General features: G+C 37.3%; 1 protein-coding gene across 8 annotated transcripts in view; it reads left to right on the plus strand.

Moving 5' to 3' along the window:
- Positions 1-22,793, plus strand: part of GRIA4 (glutamate ionotropic receptor AMPA type subunit 4) — a 339,539-nt gene that overhangs the window by 116,980 nt on the left and 199,766 nt on the right. For all 8 annotated transcript variants that reach the window (XR_008792568.1, XM_056115207.1, XM_056115203.1 and 5 more), the window contains exon 4: positions 7,224-7,463. Coding sequence is in view for 7 of the 8 variants with exons in the window: in XM_056115207.1 (XP_055971182.1) it covers positions 7,224-7,463 (240 nt within the window). In the remaining variant the exon portion in view is untranslated. The remainder of the gene's footprint in view (positions 1-7,223; positions 7,464-22,793) is intronic.

Below are 22,793 nucleotides of genomic sequence, written 5' to 3' on the forward strand. Positions count from 1 at the left end.
TGCAGCCCTTGTAATTAATACCACTTCACCAGCAGCTCTAGATCCTGGGCTGCTGGATGAACTCAGAACCTCATCCTCTCCTTCTAACTTGTGAATATTAAAAGGATAAAAAGAACAGTAAGGCTGGGGAGATAACTCAATTGCCAGGTCCACAGGCACATGTAGAAGAGCTGGATTGGATCCCCAGCACTGCATAGTCCCTCGTCACCACCAGGAGTGACCTATTGATCACCAAGCCAGGAGTAGCCACTAAGCATTACCTCCAAATAAATTTTTTAAAAGATAATACAGATTCACCTTATAAAATTTTGAAAACAATAAGCATGTCTTTGTTGATTGTGAAGACATTTGTGTCATTACATGAGTTAAAATTTAATGAGATGTAGTTATAATTATAATTGATTTCCTTTTAAGTTCTATGTCATCATAGCTATTTACTTTCAAAAACTAAACTTTAAAAACTAGTGTTTATAGTTCTTCTAAGAAAACCTACTGATGACCCAAAGGCACAGAAAAATAATTTTTTTTTTCTTTTTGGGTCACACGTAGCGGTGTACAAGGGTTACTGCTGGCTTATGCATTCAGGAATTACTCCGGGTGTTGCTTGGGGGACCATAGGGGATGCTGGGAATCAAACCCGGGTCAGCTTGTGCAAGGCAAATGCCCTACCCACTATGCTATCACTCCAGCTCCAGAAAAATAATTCTTAATATTAGTTATGTTTAGGTAAATGCAAATCAAATCCTCACTGAGATCACACCTTAAAAAGATAAGTATTAGCAACAGTGTGGAGAAAATGAACTCTGCTTCACTGTTGGTGGCAATGTAAATTGTACAATCTCAGTGGGAAATGGGACGAATCCTCCTTTAAAAATTAAAAATAGATGGACCACTAAGACAGCTTAGTGGACTAGAGTGCATTCTCGGCATGTGGAAGGCCCAGGGTTGGATCGCCATCACCACTTTGACCCGTAAGCACAAGAAAGTCCCTGAGCTCAGAGCTTCTTAGCACCAATTTCTTTAAAAAAATGTTTTTTTAATGAAAATATATCATCCAGCAATACCATACCTAGGTTAGATTCTGAACACCTCATATGGTCCCCAGAGCCTGCCAGGAATGACCCCATCAAAAGACACAAACATCCTTCTTTGCTTAAAAAAAAATTAGGTTGTCCACAAGCAAAGTAGGTGCCCTACCTGCTGTACTATCACTCTTACACCCAGATTCACCAGCTTGTAAGGAGCAGAGGAAAGAAACCAGCTCTGAGACACTAAGAAATGGACAGATATCTGAGAAAACTAGAGTGTAGTATTAAAGAAAGCAAGGCAAAGGAGCTTTTGAGTGAAACGCCCGAAAGTATGAGAGCCTGCAGAGAATTTCATTCAAAGACAAGGTAACATCAAGACTTAGGTTGGTTATAAGAAAAATGGGCGATGGTGATTTTAGTGGCTGGAAGTATATCAGCCAAGTGAATTGTAAATAGTGTAAAGTGTAAGCTGAAGGTGTCTTCTTCAACTGAGGGTAGAAAGAAATAGAAAGCATTGGGTCAATAAAATTATCTTTTTTATAAAGTAAAGAAGAATTTATCAGCTTGAAAAGCTTTTAGAGGTGTCTTTAGAGCACGGAAAAATTGAAGATACACCAAAAAGTAATCTTAGATAAAGTTTATCTTGAGTTCTTTCTGTATGACAGTGATGATGGAAAATTCAGATCATTGCTTGGATTTACTACTTGAGAAACACCGATCTAAGACCATGCCATTTGATTTCTATGCAATATGGGGGCTATAAGTTACCACAAATTATATAATAATTTGACTTGGTTTGGCATCTGGAATGTGATATCTGGGATGAAATGGGGTGACTAGCTGATGAAAAAACAGTTTTAATTAATTGACACCATCAGGTAAAAGATGAATGGATCATTACTGTGTGTTTATGTTATGTATTTATTTACATAATACAAGTGATCTCATTAGTGAAGCAGAGTATAGAATATGTGCCTAAAATTATGATTGGGTTATTTCACTGAAAGTCTTGCCCTGATTAGTGTTTGTATCCCAAAATATGCATCATTCTAATATCATTGCATCTATTTAGTGACAAAACATTAATTCTTATTTATTTTATTTACCATGTTACATGAGAGCTTTAGAATTCAGTTTCCTTCCCCTTTTAGTATTCTGAACAATGTAGCTTTAGTTCACTCTCATTAATATATTTATATATCTTAAGAGTTGTATTTCAAGGATAAGTAAGTAAGTAAAGGCCCTCCCGTTGATCATCGATTTGCTGGAGCGGGCCCAGTAACGTCTCCATTGGAGACTTTGTTGTTACTGTGTCTGGCATATCGAATACCTCACGGGGAGCTTGCCAGGCTCTGCCGTGTGGGCTGGAGCGATAGCACAGTGGTAGGGCGTTTGCTTTGCACGCAGCCAACATGGCCGACCCGAGTTTGATTCCTCCGCCCCTCTCGGAGAGCCCGGCACGCTACTGAGAGTATCTCGCCCGTATTTCATGGATAACATTTTATATCTTAAGTTCTATTGCTAAAACAATTATTTGTACACAGAGAAATAGACATTGTAAGATATAAGCAGGCAAATTTGGGTTTGAGTGTTAGCAAAGCTAGATTGTAAAACTTGATATTGGAATACTTGTATTTAAATTGGTGATTTATCAGATTTAATTAAATACTCTGAAAGGTATTATGCTGCGATAATAACAGTGGGCAAATGGGGCAAGTGGAGTGTTGCAGATATGAAGGCACTTATCTTGCATATGCCTGATCATGGTTCGATCCCCAGAACCATATATGGTCTCTGACACTTCCAGGATTGATCTAAGATGACGGAGCCAGAGGTAAGTCCGGAGCACCACTGGCTCTAGCCCCCAAGCATACACTGGAAAAAATAATAGCAGATATTTGGCAATCCAGCCACATCCACAGTAACCCAATAATCCTTACCTTCCTCGCATGCACAATATAAATAAAACCAATCCCAAAATAGGATCAAAATTAGAACCCAGAATCTAGAGATTTGAATATGGAAAGTAAAATAAAAATGACAAAATACAGTGTCAGAGAAATTCAAAGATTAAGGTATTTTCCTTCATGCAGCCATCCTCAATTGGATGCCCGAAACTGAATATGATCCTCCAGGCACCCCAGAAGTGAGCCCTAAGCAGAGTCAGTAATCCCTGTGAACTTCTAAAGGGGAACAATCCTCACATCTCCAAATAAAAAAAAACACTACAGCCAAAAATTAATTTATTAGTCTCAGACTCGCATTAATTTCAAACTAAGTTTATCAGAGACAGAATAGCAGATAGCTGTGAAAGATAGTAGGTATTTATGATGATGTAAATGAATGAACTCAATAAACTATTAGGAAATACTAACTTTTCTGAAACATTAAGTAACTAGAACTGTTTAAATCATATAGCAAGTGCTAAAATAGTGTAAGGTCATTAATGAGTCCACAGAAGTCATAAAGTAGAGAAAACATAGAATTTTGTGTAGAATATATTCATTGTATTAATATCCAGGATATACAAGACACTAGTAGAATTATATAAGAAAAAAACCTCCAACCCCATCAAAACATGGGGAGAAGAAATGAACAGAAGCTTCCTCAAAAAAGAAATACAAATGGCCAAAAGGCAAATGAAAAAATGCTCCACATCACTAATCATCAGGGAGATACAAATCAAAACAAGAATGAGACATCATCTCACACCACAGAGACTGGCACACATTCAAAAGAACAAAAGCACCCAGTGCTGGTGTGGATAAAGGGATGCTCTTTCATTGTTGGTGGGAATGCCGACTGGTCCAGCATTTCTAGAAAACAATATGGACAGTCCTTCAAAAACTAGAAATTGAGCTTCCATATGACCCCTCAATACCGCTTCTGGGAAATATATCCCAAGGATGCAAAAAAGCACAGTAGAAATGACATCTGTACCTATATGTTCATTGCAGCACTGTTCACACTAGCCAAAATCTGAAAACAACCCAAGTGCCCGAGAACAGACGACTGGTTAAAGAAACTTTGGTACATCTACACAATGGAATATTATGCAGCTGTTAGGAGAGATGAAGTCATGAAATTTGCTCATAACTGGATAGACATGAAGAGTATCATGCTAAATGAAATATGTCAAAAATAGAGGGACAGATATAGAAGGACCGCACTCATTTTTGGAGTATAAAATAACAACACGAGACTAACACCCAACGACAGTAGATATAAGGGTCAGGAAGATTGCCCCATAGTTGGAAGCCTGTCTCATGAATGGTCGGGGAGAGGATAGCTGGAATAGAGCAGGCATCACTAAGAAAATGATGGTTGGAAGAATGGGTCCGGCATGGGAGAGGTGTGCCAAAAGTGAATAAAGGACCAAACATGATAACCTCTCATTATCTGCATTGCAAACCATAATGCCCAAAAGTATAGAGAGATTATGGGGAATATTGTCTGCCATGGAGGCAGTGGGAGGGTGGGAAAGGTAGGGGTATACGGGGGATATTGGTTGTGGGGAATGTGCACTGGTGGAGGGATGGGTGTTTGATCATTGTGTGATCGTAACTCAAACATGAAAGTTTGTAACTATATCTCACAGTGAATCAATAATTTTTTTTAAATAATATATTAGTTGTTTGAACTAATTTTTTGGAAGTATGATTTACCATAAATTTTTATATTGGTACCTGTTTTAATCCTTGCCTTTCAGGCAGCTGACCCCTGTTCAGTTCTTGGCACCATATATTTTTCTCCCAGCATAACCAGTAGTGATTACTGACCATAGACGTAGGATTAAAGATGTGGCCCTCAAACCACAAAAATTCAAATAAAATTATATTAAAGAAAGTATCCTATAAAAAATTTTGTAAATACTTGTTATATGCATGCATTACCAAAGTACATGAGTAATTTCAATAGACTGAAAGCCAAAATATATATGTGTTCTAATGCTTAGGAGTATTTTTAGCAATGCAAGTTAATAATTACTGGACATGACTAACATAATAACAAATTGCCAAGTAACTCCAGGTCAGATGCTGCAGGTGTAGTGTTTACATACTTGCATTGCTTACTGTCAGGAAGGTTTCCAGGGTCTACTCATATCATCTAAGTTTTGTTCTTGAGCAAGCGATAGAAATAAAATAACAACTTCTGCTCTGATAAAATTTATTTGTAAATTGTTTTTAAAAAACCCATGCAGATAACAGGTACCTGTAGAATCTGAATACCTCCATTATTGATTTTAGATAAACTAAGCTATTCTACCCTTTAAAACTTTTATTCTCATTAACTAATAGAATAATTTACACTATCTGTGTATAGAAAGCATTGTGTTAATATCTGCAACTATTTTATGTGTTGTCTGAGGATATCACATTATTACTTTGTCTTTAAATATTAAATATTCATAGTTAATAAAAAAAAGATTAAGTAACAGTCTGGGTAGCTTGGCTAATAAATTAAAGCATGATGATTTGAATTTGTTTAAAAATTTGAAATATCTTTCTCCTGATTCCTAATGTGAATTTTATATTCATCATATCAGTTTGAATACTTTGATCACTTAGTTGGACAAAAGGTTTTCCAGAGCATGTAGATTGGAGCATGACATCTAAAAAATGCATTCATTTTTTTGTTGTTACCATCTTCTGTTAGGCTCTATCCTTAGTTCCAAAAAGCACAATGTACAGGATAAAATAAATGCCTCTGGGTTTTTAATTTATCTTATTTAATTATATGGTATCATTTCCCAAGCCCCGATATTGTGGAATATAGACATAAATGTTATTAGGATAATTAATTTTTCAAGATCCAATTACTGCTTTAATTACTACTGTTTTAACAAAATAAAATCTAATTTTATCACAGTAAAATATTTCTAAGCTAAATACCTCAGGAATTATGCAATACTCTAGGCTTCTTAATGATATGAGTGATTAAAATTAGTAACTAAAATTTAAAAAATCAACATTTTATTTTCTTGAACTATATTAGCAACAGAGAAATAGGAGCATGCCATATGTGAAAACTATAAGAATTTGGAATTCAACCAATCTTGCTTTACTGAATAAGCAGGAGATAAGTATTCCCTAAAACAGGTCTGTATCCTTTAAAATAAGATTTGAAAAGAGCTACCCAATTTTGAATTAGAAATCAGTCATATCCAAAAAGTCTGGGCAAGTTTTTTATTTTCTCTTTGTGAATTTGCCTTGCAACAAATGGGAGCATGAGGAAAGAAACGAAAAGTGAGATCTGAACCTGTTTACCTTACCTTTGCTTGTCTTCATTTGGGAGAACTTGGCACTATTAAGTTTGGAAATTATGGCTTCATGGTCTTCTGGAAGCTCGGCTGCTGGCTGCAGTTCTGCTTCTGGTCTACTTTAATCCACTAGTCACTTTTATACATCATCTTTTTTCGCTTCAAGTATAATTCAAGAGGTCACTAATTTTGAGATTAAAAAATAAATAAAATTGCCATGACAGAAAAAATGGTTTGTAACAGTTCATACTGAATAATATGTGTCTGAATTCAAAATAGAAAAGTTTTGCATGTCACCGAGGATGAATGGAACCAGGGCAATTTAAATACTACTCTCATACACAGAAATTTTGAGAGTATAAAATTATATTCTTTGCATGAGGAAAAAAAAAGCAGAGAAAAATTCAGACCTGTCACATTTAAGTCTCAAGCATTAATTCATTACTGCATTATGCAATATTTCACATTAACTTCACTTTAGTTAAATTTCTCATTAATTGAAATTGGCTTATTGAGAAAGAAAGTAGAGAGATCTTTGCTATCTCACTCAATGCAGGAGTACAAGCTCAAGAATCCATTAATTTATTATACAATTAATTGCATGCTTCATTGTTACTCTTTTCTTATATTCTTTTTTTTTTTGTGGTTGTAGTTTTTATTTGGGGACCACACCAGTGTTGCTCAGAGTTTATTCTTGGCTCTGTGCTCAGGGGTCACACCTGACAGGCCTGACGAAAGATATGGGGTGTTGAGGATCAAACCTCAGTTGGCACATGCAAGGCAAAAGCCCCATGTGCTGTCCTTTTGCTCCAGCCCCACTATATTCCTAACATACCAGTGATTCATATCTTTCTTTTGATTGCATAGATTGGAAGTGTGGAGTTTAAACATTTCAGAGTGTGCTAATATTTTGTGTGTGTTTGTTTGTTTTTCAGTCTGTTCCCAGTATTCCAGAGGAGTATTTGCCATTTTTGGACTCTATGATAAGAGGTCAGTACATACCTTGACCTCATTCTGCAGCGCCTTACACATCTCCCTCATCACACCAAGTTTTCCCACTGAGGGGGAGAGCCAGTTTGTGCTGCAGCTGAGACCGTCCTTACGGGGAGCACTCTTGAGTCTGCTCGACCACTATGAATGGAACTGTTTTGTCTTCTTGTATGACACAGACAGGGGTAAGTGATGATTACACATCTTCATAAGTGAATCTCTCAAATTTTAATCTGAGTGTTGCAAACACTTGCAACAAGTTGTATCACTTGTGTGGTTTAGAAAAATATTTTGTCTCTTAATATGACCAACATGAAAACAAAGTCAATGCTTATTACCAGTAATTTTACCTTGACTGGGAGAAATGTTCTCTCATTCACAAAGATAAGTGGGAAAACTATGATTTTCATGTAAATTAAAGTAGAAAAATCTTTAAATTTTTATGTGATTATATATCTTGTACAATCACAAAATAAGTATATATTTTATGTGAGGTGCAAACAATTTAATATTTTTGGAACATCTTAAAGCCGTAGCAAGTTGAGCCATCACAATGAGTTTGAAATAGAACAGTTTAAATGAGTAATTGAAGGCTCATGACCAGGCAGTAGAGATCTGAGAGCAGGGTTTCTGCTTGCTCACAACTTTTCACTTTACCCTTACCTCTTGGCTACAGAGCTGAATGATGATACCCTGTGACCCAGACAATGAAGAAAACAAAGGCACAGGAGAAGCAATATTGATAAGCCTCACAGTTCTGTACAATGCTTGATACAGTTTGACTTTACAGTTGGAAATGTAACTTATATAGTTCCTGTATTTTTAAACTTTTATCTTTTATTTACTGATTAGAGTCGTAGATGCATATTATATTTCAAAATAAACATCAAAGACTGCTTGTAAGAAATTTTAATTTAGTCCTTTTTCCTTAAAAGTTGTGAGAAGACAAAGAGTTACCCGAGAATGTAATTGTTTGACAGTTGAGGCAAGTCATTCTCTAAAATTTCTTGATTCTCTGTCTTAGTTGCTTAAGATTAGTAATAGCTACTAACTTCAAATTAGACACCTTTATCTAAGGCAGTAATTGTATTGCATAAATGAAAAATAGCATGTGAGGAAAATGATCACTTCTTGATGTTCCCTGCCACCTTGCTGTGATGACTCCACTTCCCAGTATGCTTACTCTCAGAGAAGAAAACATATTCCTTTATTTTGTCATTCACTTTATCCATTTCACATTCAATGTATACTGATCGGTTTCTGTGTATAAGGAATTCTGATGAGTTCTAAGAATCTAATAAGTGAATGAGACACTGGCGAAAATAAATAACTCCCAACTATGCCTTCTTGGGAACACTCTACTTCATAACCAGAAATTTGCTTTTGGTACTCAGCTTGATGTTTTCACAGGTTTAATTTGGACTATTTTATAGAAGTATCATTGCCCTTTTGATACAAGTAGTGATAATACATCCTTTAAATACACCCTTTGTTAAGCTTTTAACTTGATAAATGAACTTCACTTAACCCAAACTGTTGAAGAGAAGCTTGCATGATGACAGAACTGTTCTGGAATCTGAGTTCCCAAATATCACAGTCACTGGCCATCTGGAACTAATAAATTCTACAAATGTGACTTATGGCCTGAGAAAGTGGATTTTCAATTTTGTTTCAATTTTATTAACAGTGTTGATAGTCACAATTTCCTAGTGGTTATTGTATTATATAACACAACATGTCTAATCACTGAACTCAGTTAAAAGAATTTCAAGGTTGGAGAAGTAATAAAGCAGATAAGGTACTTGCCTTTGCATGAGGCTGACCTGGGTTTCCAGGTATCATATGTGGTCCCCACCCCTATCAGAGACAGGAGTTAAGCCCTGAGCACATTTGGCTGTGGCCCTAACCACACCCACCTTAAGAATGACTGCATTTCACTTTGAATTTTCCAAATTGTTGCTAAAAGATCTCAGAAATCACCCTGACTATAGTCCTTTTAAGAGCAGTTTTCACATTAAATTTAATATATGTGCTTACTTATTTTTCTTCAGAAATGTAAGCCATTTTTCAGTAATGATAAAATCTCATTACAATGTATATGAATCTTTTGTGTCTAACATATTAATGCCTGTAGGCATATTGTAAATCTAAAATTAATGAATTGATTAAAGCCCTTGACAATAGGTATCAAGCCATTTTAGAATGCCAATAAATAATCATGTAATTAATTTGTGTTAATGAGTCAAAGCCACATTTTATTTTTTATTTGGGGGACCTCCCCAGATAGTGCTCAAGAGCTCCAGGGGTTTCTCTAAATGATACTTGCTCTAGATGTTCAGGCTGACAGTTCAGTGACCGAGCACTGTCACTGTCCTCCCATTGTTCATAGATTTGCTCGATCAGGCCCAGTAACATCTCCATTGGAGACTTTGTTGTTACTGTGTTTGGCATATCAAATACATCACGGGGAGCTTGCCAGGCTCTGCTGTGCAGGCGAGATACTCTCAGTAGCTTGCTGGGCTCTCCAAGAGGGGCGGAGGAATTGAACTGGGGTCAGCCATACAAACGCCCTACCGCTGTGCTATCGCTCCAGCCTAGTGATGTAGCACTCTCAGAATCCAGTGGTGTTGGGAGGCCTCTGGTAAACACCCAGGGGAGCCATGTGTTGCCTGGGCTTGAACTCCTGACCTGACACCAGTCCCTTGAGACATGAGCTTTAGCCCAGGAACCCATATTTCAATGTATCAAATAGTTCCCAGAAGTAGTCAAAATTGAAAACTCACCTATAGGGATATTACGTTAATGCTATTTTCTTATCATAAAAAATAAGAAGCAGACATAAAATTAGTACTATTGATTTAAGCTTAATTAAGCTAAATACTTATAAATTTTTCAAACAAATTGCATTTTTGCTACAGTATACCTTGAAAAATATTAAATCTCATTGTATTTTTTAAAAATTTTTATTAGTGAGACACCATGAGGTACAGTAGTAAGGTAAAGGTAAAGGCCCTCCCGTTGATCATCGATTTGCTCGAGCGGGCCCAGTAACGTCTCCATTGGAGACTTTGTTGTTACTGTGTCTGGCATATCGAATACTCTCGGTAGCTTGCCGGGCTCTCCGAGAGGGGCGGAGGAATCGAACTCGGGTCGGCCATGTTGGCCGCTTGTAAGGCGAACGCCCTACCCGCTGTGCTATCGCTCCAGCCCGAGGTACAGTAGTAGACTTACAAATTTTTGTGCTTTGGTTTCGATTATACAATGATCAAATACCCATTCCTCCACCAGTGCCCATTTCCCACCACCACGGATCCCAGTATCCATCCCACCACCCCCATCCCCCCCGTCCCACCCTGCCTCTGTGGCATTCCCTTTTGTTCTCTCTCTCCTATTGGGTGTTGTGGTTTGCAAAAGAGGCAATGAGTGGCAATCATGTTTGGTCTATAGTCTACTCTCAGCATGCTTCTCCCATCCTGGGAGGATCCTCCCAACACCCTTTATTTGGTGCTCCTTTCTCTAGGGAAAAGGGAGCTCAGATAAATCTCATTGTATTTTTTATTGATTGAAAAAAGAGAAATTAATGAATGTAAGTGGTAGCTTTTTTCCATTTGATATTGATATCGTCAGCAAAACATAGCATTTACGTGTGTCTTTTAACCAGAATTTTAGGTATTTTATGATATCTTTGGTCATTTCTAATACTGCTTATTACAAAGTTCATTTGGGTTTTTTTTTGTTTCTTTGTTTGTTTGTTTTGGTTTGTGGGTCACACCCGGTGAGGCTCAGGACTTACTCCTGGCTCTGCACTCAGGAATTACTCCTGGCAGTGCCTGGGGGACATATGGGATGCTGGGATAGAACTCGGGTCAGCCACATGCAAGGCAGACACCCTAACTGCTGTGCTCTCGCTGCAGCCCTAAAGTTCATTTATTATTATGTAAAAGTTAAGGAAATATAAAGCTAACATTTCAAAAGTTTTTAGCCTTACCCTGCTCTATTCCTTGCCCAAAGCCTCACACATTTTTCTAATGCTTAATGTCAGTATTTTTCAGTTATAAGATGGCCAGGCATTTTTATGTCTCATCCAGAGAAAGCAATGGCTGACATAAACTATAATTTATTTCATCCTGATTCTGTTCTTGTACTTTGTTCATATTAATGCTTTCCATGCTAATACTGTTATTTCATGATTGCTGAATATCTTGTGCCCAATACCTTGTACATATTATGGCATTCTATAAATTGTTCCCAAGAGAGCAATATTTCGCAAAGCATAGGATAAAAAACTTTCCTTTGACTTATTTTGGCTCTCTTCCTTTGGTCTGTTTTTTACTTTTTAGCACTTTTTTTTTACAAAAATATATTCTCCACATTGCATAACATATTTTGAGAAACCTAGGAAACAGTGCTGTGGATGGCAGAATATGTATGTGCTGAAGCCATGAGCCATGTGGGAAATGATAAGGGGACGAAAAGAGGAGTTTGTGTGGGGAGAGAAGGGAGCTTGCCTTTTTTTTTTCTTCATTTGGGTTTCTATTAAGTTTTATTTTTAAACTGCCTAAAATCATTTTGCAAAAAAAAAATGAGATCTAAACAGAAAGGAGCAAATGAAGAGAAAGTGACTTGAAATACCTTTACGTGATCTCTCCTTTACCTCCAGATATAGCTATCCCTGAACAGCCCTGCACGGTCATTGCCTGTGTAATAAATATCCTTATGTAACTGCTTCTCAACTCCAGTTCTTTCCTTCTTCATGTTTTCTTATCTTGTTCCATTCGATTGCTCTTTCCCTCCCTCCATCTTCTCAGAGCCTAGACTAGGCATCATGACACTAGGGATTCTAGAATTCATTTCATCTCTTACCCCTAAACTCAAGTCTATCAGCAACAGAGGAGGAAGATGAAGTAGGTGGTGACATTAGTGAATATGGAACAATGACTTAATTCCCACCAGGTAGAGTTATACATCCCTGCTCTTGTAGATATGGTCTTTGCTCAGGAGTTTCTACAGGAATCTCTTTAACTGTCGGTAGCACCACACCAAGGAAAGAGAAGCACTCAGCAACAAGGGCGCAGATCACAAGCACCACTCCTTTCCTCCTTCTCCCTATCTCCAGCTCCTAATTACCACCCATGATAATACTCCATACTATTTAACTTGCCTCTGGCACATTTTTCTTATTAAGAAGAAAATTAGACATGCTCAGGCAAAAAGTTAATTGACATATAAATTGTGGAAAAGTGAAAATACAGACCTGGTATTATCCAATGTACAGAATAATTTACCTTTAATTCCTGATAGTTAGGTCCCTTTTTTTTAAACTTATTTCTGTAAAGGATGTTTAAGACCTTCACCAAAACAGAGAGAATTCCCTTTTGTAAGCTTCCACGAAGGCCCTCAAATAATTATCTGCTTGTATAGGGATGAGGCTTTATAGTTTATCTAAATATGTTTGTGAGTTGACTTTCGTTACATTTATGGCCAGACTGATAAAAACAAATATTTACTCTTTGTCACTTGTCAAGTGTGTGGCTAATCCATTCCACCTGAGGAGAACATCACTTAACTGTGTCTTTTGATCCTGTGTCATTGTCTCTGTCAAAACCAGGCCAGATAGAGAGCAAAGGAAAATACAGGTATGAAAATAGCAATCGTGCTTCCTATGGAGAGTCTAGCTTGTAACTGAGGGAGAAAGTTACTGGAGACAGACAAGACCGCCCTTGCTTCCTTCCCAGCATTCCTTTTCTAGTCACCATGCTGATCTCCCTGCTCCCATCAGATCAACCCAGATCTGCTGGCTGCGGCCACTGTGAAGTAGGAAGGAAAGCAGTGGGGAAAATGGGGTTACTTACTGTGTAGAGAAGCACGCAAAGGTGTTTTTATAAAAAAGTGTGGTATCAGATCTCCTTTCCCTGGTGAGAAAAGGCAAAGTAACACACCCCATCTAGTTACACAATAAAGAATTTGTGGGTGCGTGTTGGAAGTCATAGCCTGAAAGGGTACTGAAATCTAATAAGGTGGATAAATGACAATAGGATGGCCAAACAGGGACTGGACCAAGAAGCATGCTGTAATGTTACGGAGGTAGAAAAGAAAGAACAAGGGGGAAAAAAAAGCAAAATAGTAGTGTGTTGACAAAATGAAGTTTAGGAGAAAAAGTACAGAAGCTAGGAACTGCTTTGGGGCTTCCAGCAGCCATCCAGACATTCATTTTAGAGGATGCATGGGCCTAGGGGATGGCAGGGAAAATGGCATGCTGCTTGCATGAATATTTGTGCTGGGTCACTCTCCTGTCCCAGAAGCAGCAGCATGCATTGTCCCCTGCTGACAGATCATCAGGCTGCATGTTCCTCCTTTTCCAAAATCTCCCAACATTCAGCTTTCAGTCTCTGAAACAAAGATTAGAGCAAATTTGGATGAAAACTTTGGAAAAAGTACTCACGAAAACACTGATTTTCCCGCAATCTCCCCAAGTTCAAACTTGAACAAACAAGTTGCTCATTAAGTGTGTGGATCTCCAATTGAATTTTGGTTCCTCCCCCAAGGGGGACTTTTTTAATTCTTTTTTGAAATATTCATTTTGTTTGAAACTGTTTTACTGTGATTGAGCTCAGAACATATGTTAAACCTGTCAATTGAGTTATTCAGCCATGTCTGAGACCAAGGCGGAGAAATGTATTTCTTAGGAATCCTTAAATTGGTGGAATATAGGTACAGTGCTTTAGAAAATGTCTTATCCAAAAGGGACAAACTGTCTGAAGTAGTTTCTTATTGGTTCCATCTTTTCAGTGACCCATACCTTTCTGAAATAGTGAATAAAAAATAATGATTTCCTGACAACTTGTGAATTTTTAGAATAAAATCATAGAATGCTCCCCCAACAATGATCAAAACAACAATAAATAATTAATTAATTAAAATGTGGCTTATCTGAAGAGCTTGGGAAGAAATCTTTAGGGTTCTGATTGAATACAAGATAAGTTAATGAAGTTAATGTCTTCTCAATGCAATTTTTTCCAGAAATATCTATGTGATTAAAAATGCACAATTAAAGTGGATATTCTACAATGCCCGCTTTTGTTTACTGGGCCCGCTCGAGCAAATCGATGATCAACGGGAGGGCCTTTACTTTACTTTACTTTATTCTACAATGCAAAACTTATATCAGAGTTACGAGTTACTCAAGTTGTGTGCCTTATAATCAGTTTAGCATGTTATAAAATCATTCCCAGAAAAAAAATGGGAAAGTAAGAGGTCCAGATAGAGCAGGAAGCACAAACCACAGAGGTGAGAAGTTGAGGGACTTTTGCAAATGAGGAACTGTCTGATTTTATTAAAACTTGTGGTTTATGGACTTTTCAGGAATGTGGAGTGAAGGTAGATGTTGGTACTATAGTTTTGATGACCACATAGCACTAAGATTTTTGCCAGGGTGTTGCACTGGTGCTTTGTCATTGTGTATATGTTTAAGATGCTTTGTAAAATCCAAAAAAGAATCCAGAATGTAATTAGAATCACCAGAATGGAAAAAACCTACAGAGTGGGGGAGAGACCTAAAGGTTTACCAATATCTAAAAACAGTATTCCTCATCATAGGAAAGATACCTGATTAATATTTTCCAAAGTTTGTTGCAGGGTTGTTGTGCCTGTTTTAATAGATGCCCGATTTTGATCATAACAGACAAGTATTGTCTACTACAGAAAAACAGCTTCACAATCATAAACAAATTGGCTGGTAATCTTTATTTTTAAGAGCATATTTTTTCCTGGGCTTCTTATATATTTGCTTACCTAAATCTGCCCAAAGTGTTCGATGTCATAGATTATTTTTATTATATTTACTTTATCTTAGTTCATTGGGAGTTACTTAGTCCTTTTCATATGAATCTTATAAAAGTATATGAGAAGCATACATTTCTATCAATTCTAACTAAGAGAATATTTAAACTATGACTCATTTAAAAAATTGTCCACTTGTAAGAATCTTAAAATATTCCAAAACACAGTATTAAAAGGCCAATTCAAAAATAGACATTAGAATATAAATTTAAGTTGGCTTTTTGTCAGTGATATAACCTAAAGAGCATGTTACTCTGTTTCATCTTATTTATATATAATTTATTAAACTATAATACCCACAGGTTCCCTCATATGATATTGAAGTGAAGATAATTTAATATCTTTCACAGTAATGACATAATGCTTTTTTTGGTGGGGAGAGGGCCGATTCGTGCCGCAACTGGTGATGCTCCAGGAGGTAGTCCTGACTTAGCTCAAAGGTCTCTCCTGGCAGTGCTTGAAGAGTGCTTGGAGAGCTCACCATATGCAATGCTGGGGATACAACCAAGATCAGCTGCAAACAAGGCTAGTGCCTTAACCCCTGACTGATCTCTCCAGCTCAATATAATAGTTCTTCATTTTGAATATATTGAATATTAAATATATATTTAATATATAGAGTACAGACCTTTCTGTTTTAAAAATGATATTTCACATACAATAAGATACCTTAAAAGCTTAGCTCTGATCAAAACCTCTAATGTAAGATATCAAATTTGGGACAAATTTGCTTGCCTTTATGTATGAGGAATGCCTAATGGAAGAAGAGGGCTATTTCTCATATCATCTAAGTACTTGGACATTTTTACTGTGTGTATACATAATTGAAGTAAAACTTTACATTGCACTCATCGATCTCATCATAATTAATATTTATCTTGTTGTATGCTGCATTTAACTTTAACTAAGCACTAGAGGATGGACTTTGGAAACCAACCATGAAATACATATAGGAAAGCACTTTCAACTATTATAACGAATTTAAATATTTTTTAAAAATCCCAGTTGGAACTATGTGTATGAGTTTATTTTGTTTGACTATCTACCTATGTAAAAATTTTAATAAATAGCTCACCCAAGGCAGAAGCACCATCTTCTCAATGTAGGATTGTACTAAGCTAAATGCAGGATTTTATTTTTACTAGTCTGATTCTTTTCTGCTTCTCTCCTTACCATAACCTATATATTATTGACACAATAGCTAAAGGGGACCTTGTGAAACTGGCAGATCACATCCCTCTGTCCCAAATTGTCCAGTGGCCTAAGCTCACTATGTAAAATCTAAGTCTTTGTGATAGTAAGTCAGACACTTTTCATCCTTGGCACCCCTATACAGGCATTGTTCTTGGTGGGACACTTCATCTGCCTTTGTAACAAGACTTCACCCCCCACCAACCCTGTCCTTCCAGACCCTGCCCCCTTTACCACCTCAGTGAACTCTGCTCTGACCATTTCCCCGTTTATCTCAGAGTACCTCATCCTTTCTTCCTGTTTCATTTGTCTCGGAGGCACCATTTACCAGAGTGCATGCTCTTCGTTTCACATCCTGAACAGAGAACACGGCACAGAAGATATTATTAGTCTGTTCATCCTCTGCTGGATTCCTGGGGCCTGGCCCCAAAAAGTTGCATGGCACATGTGTATCAAATGAAATTTTATAAAATTAACAATAATGGCAAGAATAATGATTAAAGCAATTAAGGGTTGAAATGTGTGCAATTATTATCATAGGGGAGGGTGGTCTGAATTTCCTGCAGCCAAGGAATGAGTGACAGGATTACTTAGTATATAGGACATGCATGGGATTCGTGGGGTATCTGACAATCTGTCACTTCAGTTGTTTATACTTGAACAGGGAATTTTTTTATCCTAGCACTTAGCAGTTGGTGAATATATAAATAAGAAGTGGTAAAGTATATTCTTAAAACATTCTCGAAGAGAGGTTAAAAACTCTAACATGTTTTATTCTAAATTAACCAGGGTTATAGATAAATGCAGTGTATCTTTTGGTAACCCTTATACTTTAAAAAAACTAATAAAGTGCATATGTCCCTCAAATGTAAATGGAGAAAAGAAAACTGTAGGCAAGGGAAAAGACTTATCATAGATTTTTTTAAATTGCCTTCAATGGTTTCTAAGATTCCTCAAGACTTTATGACCTAAGAATAAGATCAATCACTCACATAATGCTTATCCTGTCCAGAATTGGCTCCAAAAGCTTTATAGGTATGCAGACATTTCATCTTCATAGCATTCTGAAAAAGTTGGTACTAACATTTCCATTTTGCAGATGTGGAAATTATAGACTACTAAGGATAAATAACTCATTCAAGATTTTACAGCAAGTGATACAAAACAGGCTTCAAATCTGGACAATGACCTCAAAGTTTGTCCTCTTCACTGTCACTACACCACACTATTAGCAAGGGCCTCCACCTGTCATTGGAGTCACAGATAGCTGAGTAGGAGGGCAGGGGAAGCAGGTTTGAGACATTTAATCTATAACACTCTGCAACATCATGCAGCTCCACGAGTCTTGAGCTCAAAACGACAACCAGTTACAGATACAAATATTTCTGCTTTAGATTTTTGTTCATCGTGGACATCTGAGTCTGGCATCTGCTTGTATGATCTTTTGTGTGGCCACAGGTGTTGTCTGTGCTACTGGAGCACATAATTGAGGGTGACAAGGCAAGCTTAGTGGAGACTGCCAGCCCCAGGAGGAATTGCCAAGTTTCATACTGAAAGTCAAACATGTGCATGTGCCAGTTTTCTCCTAAATGCATTTTTATTGAAGAAAAAATAAAGTTGTCTTCTTAAAAACATCTTACCCATCTACAGATGGGTAAAGGATGATGTTGGTATAAAAATAGTGACATTAGCAGGCTCAAAAAATAAAATTTTTGTTTTAAATCTGGAGATGAAAGAATTTTAAAATTGATGATGTCACACAGTGACATTAGGGAATGACCACTTGAATACCAAATAACAATCAGAATCTACGTACTTCAGCCTTTGAAAGTTACTTTAAGTTTGCCTATTTTAAAAACTCAATGTAAATGAGAGAATAAATTGCATCCAGCTTCTTTTTATTATTTAGCTTGCCTTGTTTGGGGGCCACACTAAGCATTGCTCCAGAGCTACTCTCGGGCACAGTGCTTTAGGATTGCTTCCATTGGTAGTGCTTAGGGGACTGTGTGGTGCAGGGGATTGAACCTATAGCTCCCACATGCAAAGCATGTGCTCAGCCCACTGAGCTAACTAGCTGGCCCTCGGTATCTTTTTTTAATCACTGTCACTGTCACTGTCCTCCCATTGTTCATCGATTTGCTCAAGCAGGCCCAGTAACATTGTGAGATTTGTTACTGTTTTTGGCATATCGAATACATCACAGGTAGCTTGCCATGCTTTATCATGCTGGTGAGATACTCTCTGTAGTTTGCCGGGCTCTTTGAGAGGGGTAGAGGAATCAAACTCGAGTCAGCCGGGTCGACCAAGTGCAAGGCAAACGCCCTACCCACTGTGCTATCGCTCCAGCCCGTCTTTTTTTAATTATGGAGTGATAGCACAGCGGTAGGGCGTTGGCCTTACAAGCGGCCAACATGGCCGACCCGAGTTCGATTCCTCCGCCCCTCTCGGAGAGCCCGGCAAGCTACCGAGAGTATTCGATATGCCAGACACAGTAACAACAAAGTCTCCAATGGAGACGTTACTGGGCCCGCTCGAGCAAATCGACGATCAACGGGAGGGCCAATAATGTACCTGATTGGTACGTACGAGTAGAGATGTTTCATTGACCGTGAGTGATGATTTGATAAAGAGCACTAGAGCCTTCCGTAGGAGTTGAGTGTTTCAGTTGCATTAAGCAAAAGTTTTAGGTAACCAGCTGTGTACTATGCTTGATAAATATAGGCATCAACTATAAATTTTGAGAGAAAAAAATAAGCACATCACAATGGTAGAAAGCATACCCATAAATTGACAGAATTCGAAGGAAAATATTGGGAAGAAAAGAAGACCTCTGTTATATTTGAGCTAAGACAGCTCTAAGTAGGTGTAGAGTTTGGTGCCTACAACATTAATGTAGCCGTTCAACTAGAGTAGAGGGGAGACACACTCAGGAGAGAACTTTGAAGATAAGGGAAGAAAGAAAGAGTAAGATCTGGATCGGTCCGAGTTGTGAGCTATCCACTTTGTTTGGAGTATAGCCTCAGTCACCGGAGAAGTTTAGCAGCTAGTTAAGGAAACGGTGAGCCAAGAGTCAGGACTAGGTCTTAATTTGCCTTCCCAGAACTCAGTCAGTGACTAAATGTTACAGTTGTACGATTAATGTTGAGTGACAGGAAATGGCATGTTGGTGCAATGAAATGACATTTAGGTGAAATGTTCACTGAAAAGAGACGTAAAAGAGAGTCTCAACAGATAACTGTGATGTGCATCCCCTCACTGAGTCACATCCAGGACTGTATAAAGGTACAAAGGTCAGAGAATGTAGAGCTGTTTTCCAGGGAAGCTTCAGAGAAAATAACATTTGAACTACATAGGTCTTGAAGTAAGTGGTTTCCAGATAAAGTGGGAGAAAACTGTTGCTTAGAGGGAACAGTGATTTCAAGAATTGGACCTGCTGTGCAAATGATAAGTAACACTGCTGTTTAAGGAGATAGTAATGAAAGATTATTAACATGGAGAAAGGACACGATTTGTTAAGGAAAATAAAAACAGATAATATGGAATTATTTGAGCATTTGAATTCTACCTTAGGAAATGGTATGTGGCCAGTTATTTTAAAGTAGGATACCAACATTATAGAAATTTATGCTTCATAATTAAAACACTAAAGCAGCAAGGAGAAAGAACTGGGGGTGGTAAGATTGAAAAAACAACTAGGAGAATTACAATGTGACATATAAACAACTGAAATGAGCGTAGTAAGATTTAAATGCTAAGAAGGTGTCAAGTACATGAATCATCAGAGTAGACTGGCTGTATGATTTGAGATTTGGAACCAGATCATATTTTAAAGATTTTACTCTGCTTTTTTTAAAAAAATAAGTAAAGGAAGATAGAGATTTCTAATTTCCACTCATGTATTTCTACATCTACTAATGTATTGGGGGAAGTACTAATGTGCAAATATTATTATAAATCAACTAATATCCTTTTATCATTATAAATTACTCATATTTGGTTATTAATATGATAGGATCTTGATGAGATGCTTAGTTTTCTACCATCTTATAGTATACCTAATATCTTGATATAAAGAGAGTTTAAACTGTGATGAGGTCCTGCTTATATTCAAATAGTTCCTATTTAAACACAGACTTTGGGGCCACACCCTGCTGTGGTCAGGGCTTACTTCAAGCTCTGTGCTTAAGGATCACTGCTAGTGGAGTCTGGAGGACCCTATGGGGTGCTGGGGATTGAACCCAGATTGGCCAGGTGCAAGGCAGGTGCCCACCTGCTGTTTTGTCACTCCAGCCCAAAGACAGACTTCAGCTGTGTGTGATTCTTCTAATTTGGTTGCATAGCTCTATATGATTTTGGAGTTTTATGAAGAAAACAAACTATTTTCTTCTCAGTCCCTTTAATAATACGTGAAACATAGTGATAATAACTTCTGTTTACTAATTGTAGATTTATATGTAAATATAAATACATTTGTATAAGTGAGAAAAGTTTGGGTACTTGGTCAGATTTTCAGTCCCTTCGCCTCCTAATCACTTTTACTTTAATACATGGTTGTAAAATAGTCTCCCATGTAACAATTCCCAACTGCCATGTTGTCCTGGAGAAAGTCATAAATGGGATTATTTGATTATTTTATTTCCTTCCAGACACAGTAACAACAAAGTCTCCAATGGAGACGTTACTGGGCCCGCTCGAGCAAATCGATGATCAACGGTAGGGCCTTTACCTTTACCTTTACCTTTACCTTATTTCCTTTCACAGTGAACTTCTGCTGAGCAGTTTCTTAGCCTGAGTTAAAACACTGTTAATTTTCCAAATATATTATTCCAAACTTTTTTTCCTAATTTTCACTAATATAAAGCAATATCCTATCTCAGTCCCTTTATTCAATCCCTGGTACCCCATGTGATCTCCTGAGCCTTGCCAGAAATAAGCTGTGAACTGGCTGTGACCCCAAACCAAAAGTAACAAAGTTTTATTGAGCCCATTTATGTTAATAGCATCCATCATTAACATCAAAAACCATTATAGTATTTACCCATAAAATAATATCAAATAAAAAAGCAATCACAAATTTATATAAAAACATGAAAACTTTAAATACTATTTTGGTTCTACCTAAATATAGTAAATTAAAAAACAGAGGATTTTAATAATATATGTAATTAATTTTGCTTAAGAAACAAAATTAATTAGCAAGAAAAAAATTTTTATTTTATAAGTTTTATGGAACATTTATAAAAACAGACTATATGGTAAGTGAATGAACACAATGGAAAACCTCAAACAAGTAACATAAAACCTCAAACAAATAATTTAAGACATGTTTCTGAAAGAATATGTAATATATAAAAATAACTAAAACCAAGTTTTTCATCAGTTTATTTAAATTTAAAAATTAAATAAGAAAAATAATTTCTGCAAAGAAGAAATTTTAATTCCTAATATTAAAACTTCAAAAATAAATAAATGGAAAACAAAATCTTGAAGATAAACCGAAGCTTTACTCTTTTTTTTTTACTTTAATTATTATTTTTTTTTTAGGCTTACAAATTTTGTGCTTGGGTTTCAGTTATACAATGATCAAGTGCCCATCCCTCCACCAGTGCCCGTCATCCATCACCACGGGTCCCAGCATCCGCCCCACCCCCCATCCCCCCGTCCCATCCTGCCTCTGTGGCAGGGCATTCCCCCTTGTTCTCTCTCTCTTCTTTTGGGTACTGTGTTTTGCAAGAGAGGCTTTGAGTGGCAATCATGTTTGGTCTATAGACTACTTTTAGCATGCTTCTCCCACCCTGGGAGAACACACCCTTCATTTGGTGCTCTCTTCTCTATCTGAGCTTCCTTTTCACCTAGAATGTGTGGCTGGCCTTCCATTCATGGAGCAAAATTCCTGGTACTAATCTCAGCCATTCCTGGGTGTTAATCTCCCTTTTCGTTGCTTTATGTTCCCCAGATGAATGCAATCTTTCTGTGTCTATCCCGCTCTTTCTGACTCATTTCGCTTAACATGATACTTTCCATGTAGTACCACTTGTATGTAAATTTCATAACTTCATCTTTTCTAACAGCTACATAGTGCTCCATTGTGTAAATGTACCAAAGTTTCTTTAACCAGTCATCTGTTCTTGGGCACTCAGGTTTTTTCCAGATTCTGGCTATTGTAAAGAGTGCTGCAATGAACAAACAATTGCAGATGTCACTTCGACTATACCTTTTTGCCTCTCTGGGATATATTCCCAGGAGTGCTATAGCTGGGTCAAATGGCAGATCAAATTTTAATTTTTTGAGAGTCGTCCATACTGTTTTCCAAAAGGGTTGGACCAGCCGGCATTCCCACCAGCAGTGAAGGAGGGTCCCTTTCTCGCCACATCTGCGCCAGCACCAGTTGCTTTTGTTCTTGTGGATGTGGGCCAGTCTCTGTGGTGTGAAATGACATCTCATTGTGGTTTTGATCTGCATCTCTCTGATGATTAGTGATGTAG

This window comes from Sorex fumeus, unplaced genomic scaffold, assembly GCF_029834395.1.
Source record: "Sorex fumeus unplaced genomic scaffold, SorFum_2.1 ptg000028l, whole genome shotgun sequence".
NCBI classification, from domain to species: Eukaryota; Metazoa; Chordata; class Mammalia; order Eulipotyphla; family Soricidae; genus Sorex; species Sorex fumeus.